This window comes from Pygocentrus nattereri, chromosome 4, assembly GCF_015220715.1.
Source record: "Pygocentrus nattereri isolate fPygNat1 chromosome 4, fPygNat1.pri, whole genome shotgun sequence".
Classification (NCBI taxonomy): domain Eukaryota; kingdom Metazoa; phylum Chordata; class Actinopteri; order Characiformes; family Serrasalmidae; genus Pygocentrus; species Pygocentrus nattereri.
In genome coordinates this window covers 39,868,280-39,880,815 of record NC_051214.1, presented here as the reverse complement: position 1 = coordinate 39,880,815, position 12,536 = coordinate 39,868,280, and the positions used below count along the sequence as shown (strand labels likewise).

Sequence of the window (12,536 nt, the reverse complement as noted above, 5' to 3'; positions counted from 1 at the left end):
AACCACAGTTTGTCCATCACGAACACCATGTTCGAACACAAGGATGTCCATAAGTGCACATGGCACCAGGACACCCTAGGCCGCAGTTCAATGATTGACTTTGTAGTCGTGTCATCGGACTTGCGGTCATGTGTTTTGGACACTCGGGTAAAGAGAGGAGCTGAGCTGTCAACTGATCACCACCTGGTGGTGAGTTGGTTCAGGTGGTGGGGGAAGATGCCGGTCAGACCAGGCAAGCCCAAACGAATAGTGAGGGTTTGCTGGGAACGTTTGGCAGAAGAACCTGTCAGATTGATCTTCAACTCACACCTCCATCAGAACTTTGACCAGATATCGGGGGAGGTGGGGGACATAGACTCAGAATGGGCCATGTTCCGTTCCTCTATTGTTGAAGCGGCTGACTGTAGCTGTGGCCGTAAGGTAGTTGGTGCCTGTCGGGGTGGTAATCCTCGAACCCGGTGGTGGACACCCCAGGTGAGAGATGCCGTCAAGCTGAAGAAGGAGTCCTACCGGGTATGGTTGGCCTGTGGGACACCAGAGGCAGCTGGCAGGTATCGACAGGCAAAGCGATCTGCGGCTTCAGTCGTCGCCAAGGCAGAAACCCGTGTATGGGAGGAGTTTGGTGAGGCCTTGGAAAGTGACTTTAAGTCGGCTCCGAAAAGATTCTGGCAAACCGTCAGGCAACTCAGAAGGGGAAAGCAGTGTGCCACTAGCACTGTGTATAGTGGAGATGGTGTGCTGCTGACTTCGACTGAAGACGTCATTAGGCGGTGGAAGGAATACTTTGAGGACCTTCTCAATCCCACCGACACGTTCTCCAGTGAGGAGGCAGAGTCTGGGGACATGGGAATAGGCTTGTCCATTACTGAGGCCGAAGTCGCTAAGGTAGTTAAGAAGCTCCTTGGTGGCAAGGCTCCAGGTGTGGATGAGATCCGCCCTGAGTTCCTCAAGGCTCTGGATGTTGTGGGGCTGTCTTGGCTGACACGCCTTTTCAACATTGCGTGGACATCGGGGGCGGTGCCACTGGATTGGCAGACTGGGGTGGTGGTGCCTCTTTTTAAAAAAGGGGACCGGAGGGTGTGTTCCAACTACAGGGGAATCACACTCCTCAGCCTCCCTGGTAAGGTCTATGCAGGGGTACTGGAGAAGAGAGTCCGGCTTATAGTTGAACTTCGGATCCAGGAGGAGCAGTGCAGGTTCCGTCCTGGTCGTGGAACACTGGACCAACTTTTCACCCTCTCCAGGATTCTGGAGGGTTCATGGGAGTTTGCCCAACCAGTCCACATGTGCTTTGTGGATCTGGAGAAGGCATTCGACTGTGTTCCCCGGAGTATTCTGTGGGAGGTGCTTCGGGAGTACGGGGTACATGGCTCTTTGCTACGAGCCATTCAGGCCCTGTACAAACAAAGCAGGAGTTTGGTTCGCATGGCCGGCAGTAAGTCAGACTTGTTCCCAGTGAGAGTTGGACTCCGTCAGGGCTGCCCTTTGTCACCGATTCTATTCATAATTTTTATGGATAGAATTTCTAGGCGCAGTCAGGGGATGGAGGGTGTCCAGTTTGGTGACCTCAGGGTCACATTGCTGCTGTTTGCAGATGATGTGGTCCTATTGGGGACATCAGGCCGCGAACTTCAGCTTTCGCTGGATCGGTTTGCAGCCGAGTGTGAAGCGGCTGGGATGAGAATCAGTACCTCCAAATCCGAGACCATGGTTCTCAGGCGGAAAAGGGTGGAGTGCCCTCTCTGGGTCGGGGATAGGCTCTTGCCTCAAGTGGAGGAGTTCAAGTATCTCGGGGTCTTGTTCACGAGTGATGGAACAAGGGAGCGGGAGATTGACAGGCGGATTGGTGCTGGGTCAGCAGTGATGCGGGCTCTTTACCGGTCTGTTGTGGTAAAGAAAGAGCTGAGCCATAAGGCAAGGCTCTCGATTTACCGGTCGATCTACGTTCCCACCCTCACCTATGGTCATGAGCTTTGGGTAATGACCGAAAGAATAAGATCGCGAATACAAGCGGCCGAAATGAGTTTCCTCCGCAGGGTGTCTGGGCTCTCCCTTAGAGATAGGGTGAGAAGTTCGGTCATCCGGGAGGGACTCGGAGTAGAGCCGCTGCTTCTTCACATCGAGAGGAGTCAGCTGAGGTGGTTCGGGCATCTGGTTAGGATGCCTCCTGGACGCCTCCCTCGGGAGGTGTCACAGGCAAGTCCACCTGGGAGGAGACCCCGGGGAAGACCCAGGACACGCTGGCGTGACTATATCGCCCAGCTGGCCTGGGAGCGCCTCGGAATCCCCCTTGGAGAGCTAGTGGAAGTGGCTGGGGAAAGGGAGGTCTGGGCCTCATTGCTTAGGATGCTGCCCCCGCGACCCGAACCCCAGAGAAGCGGAAGCTAATGGATGGATGGATGGATGGACTATCTGTAAATAGAAATCCTGCCTTTCACATACACTATATTGCCAAAAGTAGCTGCTCGTCTGCCTTCACAAGCATATGAAATTGAGTGACATCCCATTCTTAATCCATAGGGTTTAATATGATACTGGCCCACCCTTTGCAGCTATAACAGCTTCAACTCTTCTGGGAAGGCTTTCCACAAGGTTTAGGAGTGTGTTTATGGGAATTTTTGACCATTCTTCCAGAAGTGTATTTGTGAGGTGGGACAAGAAGGTTTAGCTCAAAGTCTCTGCTCCAATTCATCCCAAAGGTGTTCTATCGTGTTGAGGTCAGAACTCCGCGCAGGCCAGTCAAGTTCTTCCACACCGAACTCGCTCATCCATGTCTTTATCGATCTTGCTTTGTGCACTGGTGTCATGTTGGAACAGGAAGGGGCCATCCCTAAACTGTTCCCACAAAATTGAGAGCATGAAATTGTGCAAAATCTCTTGGTCTGCTGAAGCATTAAGAGTTCCTTTCACTGGAACTAAGGGGCCAAGCCCAACTCCTGACAAACAACACCACACCATAATCCCCCCTCCACCAAACTTTACACCTGGCACAATGCAGTCAGACAAGTACTGTTCTCCTGGCAACCACCAAACCCAGAGCCATTCATTGGATTGCCAAACATGATTCGTCACTTTGTGGAGGTGCTTTACACCATTGCATTCAACGCTTTGCATTGCACTTGATGATGTAAGGCTTGAATGTAACTGCTCAGCCATGGAAACCAATTCCATGAAGCTCTCTACATTGTTCTGGAGTTAATCTGAAGGCCACATGAAGTCTGGAGGTCTGTAGCGATTGACTCTGCAGAAAGTTGGCGACCTCTGCGCACTATGATCCTCAGCATCCTCTGACCCCGCTGAAAGGGTTAACTCTGCTCTAACTCTGCTCTAAGCAGATTTTGAAGCAAGCATAGCTGCTGTGCTTGGCAGTTTGCACAAACAACTTGCTCCTCTTATCGGGACAACATTCTGTCCAGAACCATTTGTTCTCTTCTGTAGGTAAGATTGTCGTACACGGAGCTTATCAAGTCAAATTTGTGTTTATTTCAGTAAGCTTATAGATCCAAGTCTGACTTCAGCTGCAAGAGGGCAAATGCAGAATGTCAGTAACTGATTAATCCACCCAATCTGAACTGTCACTTAATCTTTGAACAATGTGGTTAATGGCTAAAGATGTACCTTAACAGCAGTGTCAACTACCACAACCTTGTTTTCACATTGAATTTGATTTGCCTTTTTAAAACAACAGCCACATTATAGTTTAGTCTTCCACCTGTGGTTGAAGTATAGTCTCGGACTAAACTGTGACGCCAGTAGTGATTCACTTAAGAATTCCTCTTGCTCCAGGCTTTGGCTTAATCTGGGTCTGAATAAAAAACCCTGACTCACCTTTTATAACAGCTAAAGGAAACAAGTTAACGGCTCACAAAGCACTAAAGTGGGGCAAAAGGCCATCTGTGCTAATCAACAGTGAGACTCTTCACAGTTTCCTTTAAGCAGTCCAGGTTAAGTGACCTCTTCACTTAATCCTCATATGCAGAAGAGCAGCCATCATTGGCACTACATACAGGCGAAAGAGTACGCTCAGATTTCCTGACAAATCCTGATTGAAAATTTTCAACCATGTTCATACAGATGTATCCTCATAAAACTGTGTGCTCATGAACGATTAATGAAGACTGCATTACAATTTTGAAATATTTGAAGACAAACAACTTTATTCATTTAATTACATTCAGATTACAGGAATAAGGCAACATGGCTTGCTGAATGTGTTACATGTTAACAAGAAATACCCTAGGACCAGGATCAGTAAAATGCGAAGGAAAATGATATCAGCATTGGCTCACAATTCCCATATCAATGCACGTCTTTGTCGGTATCAGATACAGTTGCTTAGATACAAAGTAATATTTGGGTGGATTTATACATCCCTGAATATTTTCAAATGATAATACTTTCACTTCTAATCAGGTGTATTTGTTAATTTGGTTTCATTTCATTATGTTAGCTTGATGACAGCATCTGCTACTTTGCTCTGTGACTCATTTTGTGCATTAAGTGGTTTACTTTAAAAAAAAGTGTAAAGACAGAAGCCTAATCATTTTAAACCTGCTATGCTGAAAGGTGCTGGATGCAGTAAGTACTTATACTGCAGTTATATGCAGTTGCTAATACTAAAATATTTTTAGATGTGAAGTGCAGGCTCACTCACTCACTCATATTTAGCAGACTGAAGATTCTCCACAAGTAGGTGCTATAAGCACAATTAGTAAATTTCCATTACTCATAATAGTGGTGCTCTTAGACAGGGTGCTTATGTGCTTCTTACCAAGCCATTCTTTGGAAGATAGACTTCTACTGCAGTCATTATTTCAATTAAGTAACATTAACCAACTCTGGCTATTACACTCAGTGCCAGAACTAGAGAATTCTTCCACATGATTTAACACTGGTGGGGGTAAAACACAGCAGACAAGACATATTAATATAGCAATAGTTTGGGTAACCATGAAGATAGTTTTGATCTTCAATTTTAGACAGTAACATGAGGCTTGTGGCTTTCAGAAGCACAACAGAATACATCATGCAAATTCTAAATTAACTCTGCTAAGCACCGCTGATTCTACAGCCAGAAAAATAGTCATTCCAGTATTGCTATAGTTCACCTATTTAACCACTAGAGTAAGTACACAACAGCTGTACTCTGCTATGTAAGGATCTGTGTGGGCAATGTCACAGTCCAAAAATACATCTGGCTGTACACAAACCAGAAGCCCTGGATGACAAAGAAGGTCAAAATACTTCTCAAAGACCACAATGCTGCCTTCAGGTCTAGGGACAAAGCCTTACATAGTGTTGCCAGGACCAACCTGAAGAAAGGCATTAGGCAAAGCAAACTAAAAGAGGAAAATTTAGAATCACTTCACCAACAACAACCAACACCGGGTGTGGCAGGGTACACAGCACATCACAAACCATAAGAACACAGCCACAGAAGGAGATGCCTCATTGGCAGAGGAACTTGATTGTTTCTTTGCTCACTTCAAGGTGACACCAATGGAGAAAGACTCACTCCTGCCACCAGCTTCTAACAACCATATTATTACAGTACAGGAGCATGAGGTGAGACATGCTCAAAACTGTGAACCCGAGGAAAGCTGCTGGCCTCGACAGTAACAGGAAGTGTATTGAAAGAACGGACCAGCTATCCATGGTCTTCACAAGAATCTTCGATCTATCCTTATCTAAATCCATCATCCCACCTTGTCTGAAATTTGCCAGTTATTCCACTTCCAAAAAAGTCTGTCATCAGTGACCTTCGTGACTACTGTCGGCCTTGAACTCATCAAAAACTAAAGAACTCATCCTAGACTTCAGAAAGAACTTCACAAATCCAGACCCATTTCAGGGCAGACACACTGCTGAAGATCTCTCCTGGACCACCAACACCACGGCATTAGTGAAAAAGGCACAGTAGCAACTCTACTTTCTAAGAATCCTCAGGAAAAACAAACACATGAGAAGCTTCTGGCTCAAGGGATATTAAAAGATGTGATCTGCACTTTATATTTATTATTAAACTGCACTATCTGTAAATAGAAATCCTGCCTTTCACATACACTATATTGCCAAAAGTAGCTGCTCGTCTGCCTTCACAAGCACATGAAATTGAGTGACATCCCATTCTTAATCCATAGGGTTTAATATGATACTGGCCCACCCTTTGCAGCTATAACAGCTTCAACTCTTCTGGGAAGGCTTTCCACAAGGTTTAGGAGTGTGTTTATGGGAATTTTTGACCATTCTTCCAGAAGTGTATTTGTGAGGTGGGACAAGAAGGTTTAGCTCAAAGTCTCTGCTCCAATTTATCCCAAAGGTGTTCTATCGTGTTGAGGTCAGGACTCTGTGCAGGCCAGTCAAGTTCTTCCACACCGAACTCGCTCATCCATGTCTTTATCGATCTTGTTTTGTGCACTGGTGTCATGTTGGAACAGGAAGGGCCATCCCTAAACTGTTCCCACAAAATTGAGAGCATGAAATTGTGCAAAATCTCTGGGTCTGCTGAAGCATTAAGAGTTCCTTTCACTGGAACTAAGGGGCCGAGCCCAACTCCTGACAAACAACACCACACCATAATCCCCCCTCCACCAAACTTTACACCTGGCACAATGCAGTCAGACAAGTACTGTTCTCCTGGCAACCACCAAACCCAGAGCCATTCATTGGATTGCCAAACATGATTCGTCACTTTGTGGAGGCACTTTACACCATTGCATTCAACGCTTTGCATTGCACTTGATGATGTAAGGCTTGAATGTAACTGCTCAGCCATGGAAACCAATTCCATGAAGCTCTCTACATTGTTCTGGAGTTAATCTGAAGGCCACATGAAGTCTGGAGGTCTGTAGCGATTGACTCTGCAGAAAGTTGGCGACCTCTGCGCACTATGATCCTCAGCATCCTCTGACACCGCTCTGTCATTTTACATGGCCTATCACTTCGTGGCCGAGTTGCTGTCGTTCCCAATCGCTTCCACTTTGTTATAATACCCCTGACAGTTGACTGTAGAATATTTAGTAGCGAGGAAATTTCATGACTGGACTTGTTGCACAGGTGGCATCCTATCACAGTACCATGCTCGAATTCACTGAGCTCAGTCTTTCACAAATGTCTGTAGAAGTAGTCTGCATGCCTAGGTGCTTGGTTTTTTACACCTGTGGGCATAGAAGTAATTGGAACACCTGAATTCAATTATTTGGAGTGGTGAGTGAATACCTTTGGCAATATAGTGTATGTGCAATACCATGGCTGCTACATACTCTTTTATATCCACCCTCTTTATCTTACTTATTTTACTTTTATAATTTTATTTAAATTTATTTTAGTTTAATTTTCTAGTTTTACTATTTAAAATATCTTGCATTTTATATTTTTCATAAGCCTATATATTTCTTTTGCTTTATTCCTAGTTTTTTTTTTTTTTTTATGCACCATCAGGATTGCTACCCAATTTCATTGTACCCTGTGAAATGACAATAGATTCTTAAATCATGAATCTTGAACTGCAGGTCTTTAATTTAGATTCTTTAATTTAGATTCTTAAATCATGAATCTTGAACTGCAGGTCTTAAATTTTAACCGTTTTTAAGGATATCACATACAGATTTTTTTTCTTCAGGCTTCCTTATTTCTCAGCAGCCAGCCTTGTTAAAGAGCAGATTTAAGAGGGCCATCAGGACACTGTAAGTGTTTTCTGAAAAATTCCTGCACTCTTCTCCATGTATCCACCTGTGCGTCTGCATGGACTTTCGTTTCTCCTCCAAAAGCCACCACTTGGCCGACTGCTGCGTGGACTCCAGATGGATAATGGGGCATGTAAGGGACTTCTAAGAAGTGCCCTGCATTTGGATAGCTCACCACTTCACAGTTTGTTTTTCCATGTTCTTTGAGGATGTTGCAAGCTTGCTCTGCGTAATAGGCACTGTTCCAGTTTCTGTCATCTTCTGAAACTACGAACAGGAAATTGCAGCTGGCTCGCTCAATCGGTATGAGACTGGCACGGTTCTCCTTTGCCATGGGATCTTCTAGAACATCTCTGATGTCCAAGATACCTGATTTAGTTACAGTTATCCTCTCCCGATGTTCTGTGAGAGGTGGGAAGATAATGTCTTTGTAGTGGAGTGGAAACACAACATTGGCGATGCCTCCGTTGAGGCAGACAGTGGCTTTCACATTGGGCAGGAATGATGCCATTGCCAGAGCTATTTCTCCACTCTTTGAGATGGACACTATGCCTATCCCAGTCTTTTTCACCTGTGGGGAAAAAAGACACAATAAGCTTGGAAATCTGTTGTAGAGCCTTGCAGAGATTCATCAGTATTGGGGAAATCCTCCTCAAACCACCAGATTTTTAGGAAAATGTTTGTGACTGATCATCCCAGATTTGCTTAGTACTTCCAAGAGATAATGTCATCTGCCCAACAGAGTGGGGGTAAAATTTTAGGTGTTAATGGTCATTAGTTTCTGAGATACCAGGCCTTTAATAAGTAGATGTGGTCTAAATTTTCTCTCGAAACTAGTGCTATGGCAAATGATGCTTGGAACTGATTCGATTATTGGTTCATGGAGTGTTTAAAGACCAAAAGAGACGCAGAGATGACATTTGACGGCATGTTGATTTTTCCAATTGAAGCTACTCTGGCTATCTAAATATCTCACTGAAGCACATCAGATATTTCAAACAGTATTTATTACTCATTTTACAGCACACCCTGACAGAGCATATTTTTTTTGCTTAATAATAATTGATTATATTACATTTTTTGTGAACAGTTTATGTTCATATTTATGTTTACATTTTTTATCTTATATTTTTTTATCTTTGGTATTCAATCACATTTTCTTGATTCCCTTGCTATCCCTTTGCCGCAGAAGCACTGTGACTTTCCCCCATTTGTGGGACTAATAAAGGATAATCTTATTTTGTCATATCTTAAAACTGTACTTCCTAACCAATATGTATTTGTAGGCCACCACTGTATGTTACAGAGCACAGGTTCCCCTGTCCTGCACATTTTAGTATCTTGTCTGCTTTAAGCCACCCAACTCTTAAAACTCTTGAAAGGCTTATTAATGAGCTGATTAGTTTGATCATATGTTTGAGGCAGGGGTGCTTCAGGATCAGGGTTAGGAATCACTGTCTTACATGAACCATGATTCCAATACAGTATCAAGAAATTGAAAAATATAAACATGGTATTCAAATTTATACATTCATACATAATACATTCATTTTTTCTGAAGTCTGAAAATCCTAAAGCCTAAATTCTTAAAGTCTAGGACTGAACCCAAATAGAAGAGCTTTCATTGTAATGTTTTAGCACTTTAAATGTGTAAAATCGATTTTGACTTCTATTAGTGTTATTAAAAACATTCACTGACCACTTCATTAAGTACACCGACCTTGTATCTACACTCAGTTGTAGAATGTATCAGCTCCACTCTGTAGTTTTACAATTATCTATCCATCATTTGTTAGCCTCCTTTCACCCTGTTCTTCAATGGTCAGGCCCCCCAAAGGACCACCACAGAGCACGTATTATTTCAGTGGTGGATCATTCTCAGCACTGCAGTGACACTGCCTTTATTATTATTATTATTATTATTATTATTATTATTATTATTATTAAGTGACCATTATTAGTCCCACAACGGAGAAATTTCACCTCCACATTTAACCCATTCGTGCAGTGAAACACTACATACACAGTAGTGAACACACACTAGGGGGCAGTAAGCACACTTGCCCGGAGTGGTGGGCAGCCCTATCCACAGCACCCAGGGAGCAGTTGGGGGTAAGATGCTTTACCCAAGGCCACTTCAGTCATGTATTGTCGGCTCAGGGGATTGAACCGGTAACCTTCTGGTCACAAAGCTAACCTAACCTCCAGTACAGCAACAACCCATCAGGAAAACACAGAAAAACAACAGCAACTACTGAAAACCACCAGGAACCAACAGACATTTTAATGGGTTCAATGATCTTTTTCATAAGGAAGGTACATTAAATGTAACTCTCTAGCCGAGTTACGGACAAAAAATGGATTAGTTGATGATATCGCTAAGCAGCAGCAGCCAAAACTTACTGTTCTGTAAGAAACAGATAAACTGCAATCTGTAATTGTTTATTAATTGAGCTAATAAATAATATAAAATGTTAAAAGGACAAGGTGTGTAGATGATATATACACCGATCAGGCATAACATTATGACCACCTCCTTGTTTCTACACTCACTGTCCATTTTATCAGCTCCACTCATTATACAGGTGCAGTTTGTTTTTACTGATTTTATTTTTTATTTATTTTATTTACTCCATGCATCACTAGTTCAAAAGTTAAAATGTGTATATCTCTGACATTAATAAAGATACAACTCTAAAATCTTACACACCATTTAATGGCTTAATCCATCACTATTTACATCTGATTTACTCAGGCAAATCTGGTGATCGGTCATACTCCTATAACCTATATACTGTATATATGAACCTATTAGCATTTTACAGACATTTTCTATTCAATGTACCAAAATGCCTTATTCCACTGACCTCGGGTAAATTCTGCAGGAATATTACAGCTTCTTCAAAGTACTCCAGCTCAATCTTATTAACTTTTTTGGGCATGTCCTGGTAACCATAGAGAGCCAGGGCCAGCACCACAAACCCATTACTCGCCAGTAGAGCTGCTCGTGGCTCACAAAGAATTCCTCCTAAAGTATACAGATCTACAATGGCAGGGAACGGGCCTTCACCTGTAAAATACACATTAACAGTAACATTCATTCAGATTTTACATTCATTCAGATTTGAAGAACTGCATATTGAATTGTTTTGATAACATTACCATTAACCTCTATATTCATAGGTCATAAGGCTAGTATTTTACTGGAATATTTTCAATAATATAATATAATAATATACACAGTCATAATGTGGAACTCTTTTTGCTGAAGAGGCAGGTTTTATTTCTGTGGACCTTTCACAAAATGTAGTTGCAATGTGTTTTCCATATCTAGAAGATATGTCCAAACGTTCATGGACACCTGCTCATCCAGATCTTACAAGGGTATTCATTTTACCTCTACTCTTCTAAATAGGCCTTAGGCTAGATGTTGTGAGGATATTTGATTGCATCCAGCCATAAACGCATTATTAAAGTCAGTACTGATGTTGGTGTGGAGTTGCCACGATTGGCAACTCCACACCAACTCATTCCAAAGATACTGGGTGGAGCTCCATCTTTCCGGAGAACATAGTTCCACGGGCTCCACAGCCCAATGCTGGGGGCTTCAAACCCCTCTAAGTGACAAAAAAAGTCATAGAAACCACCAAAAAAATTTTCTATTAGGTCCTAGTCATGCCTAGCATTTTATATTTTATAAAGTTTATAAAATTATTTTTATAATTACATCAATATAATTATATTCTACACCACGGGGAGTCGCTATTTGACCGAGTTCAGTATCAGAGACAGAAGTGAAACTCAAACTAAGAACAAACTGACCAGGTGGTGTGAAAAGGGTTCCTCGTATCCTGCCTTCTCTCACAGGAGCTCTTCGGACTCCCGGGCACGTGAAGTGCCTTTCGTTGGTCTCCTTAGCGAGGACTTCTCCTCCACTGGAAGCCTCGATGTGATAGTGAACGGGGCTCGACGCGTCTCTCTTCACCACTTTACTGTGTGGCACGTCTGGCCGCATCGACCAAAACAAACCCATCGGTTCAACACCTGTGTAGGTTCCCCCCAGTGAGGGATGACGGCTCACGTCAACCTCTCCTTTCTCGTCCGCCTGATATGTGGCCGTAGCTTTGAAAACAACGCCTTTGTCGTCCCGGAGGTTGGACTGTAACTGCACATGTTGCTGAGGAGTCAAACCGCTCAGTTTTATCTCAACAGCTTCGTCAAACATGCAGCTGGTGCTCGGCAGAATCCGGAGACGAGCTGCAGAGTCCGAGTGGGTATTCATGAACGCGTTTCTCAGTGAGAGTTTAGAGCAGCGGCGCAGCAGAAAAGCCATGTTATTGTCTTTGTGCGGGGTTGCCAGTTCCCGTCGAACAAATCCTCTTTTGGGTTACTGGGGTAAAGGTCACAAAGTACAAGATCGTTGTATCAGGCTCTTGAATTGCCAAATGCTTCTTAATAAATCCCCTATTTTAGGACACAGTGTCTGTCATTTTTGTCACCTTGTTAGCGCCACAACAGATTCAGATACGGAGGAATTTCCACTTTGGAGTCCCCCTGGCAGTTTCGCACATGCGCAACAAAAACAGCTGAAAAAAGTAGATATCAACTATATCACCAAGATAGTACAGCGCGTATAGTTTCATTATACTTTAATAATAATATAGTTTTATAGTTTAACCAATATAGTACAGCGCCCTTCCTGCTGAAAAAAAACATGAAAAAAACATTTTAATAACATATCGGTACCTGATGGTCTCCAATAGTCTCTAATGGTGTTTTGTGTTTTTCTGATGGGTTGATATCACGATGTAAAAGACTCTAATGATTTAACAGGTGTTCAGGGACTCATTC

At 43.2% G+C, this 12,536-nt stretch overlaps 1 protein-coding gene across 1 annotated transcript; it reads right to left on the bottom strand.

Moving 5' to 3' along the window:
• Nucleotides 1-7,349: 7,349 nt before the first annotated feature.
• Nucleotides 7,350-12,233, bottom strand: LOC108416342 (acyl-coenzyme A thioesterase 1-like). Its single transcript, XM_037537822.1, has 3 exons — nt 11,508-12,233; nt 10,553-10,755; nt 7,350-8,256 (listed from the first exon to the last, which is right to left on the bottom strand). Exons 1-3 carry the CDS (start codon nt 12,016-12,018, stop codon nt 7,651-7,653), a joined length of 1,320 nt encoding a protein of 439 aa, XP_037393719.1. The 5' UTR covers nt 12,019-12,233; the 3' UTR covers nt 7,350-7,650.
• Between the last annotated feature and the right edge of the window lie 303 nt (nt 12,234-12,536).

Coding starts and splice junctions, on each gene's coding strand:
- LOC108416342 (XM_037537822.1), bottom strand. CDS start 12,018: ATGGCTTTTCTGCTGCGCCGCTGCTCTAAACTCTCACTGAGAAACGCG. Junction 10,756..11,507: donor AACCCTTTTCACACCACCTG/GTCAGTTTGTTC, acceptor TGTATTTTACAG/GTGAAGGCCCGTTCCCTGCC. Junction 8,257..10,552: donor TCCTGCAGAATTTACCCGAG/GTCAGTGGAATA, acceptor TTTTCCCCACAG/GTGAAAAAGACTGGGATAGG.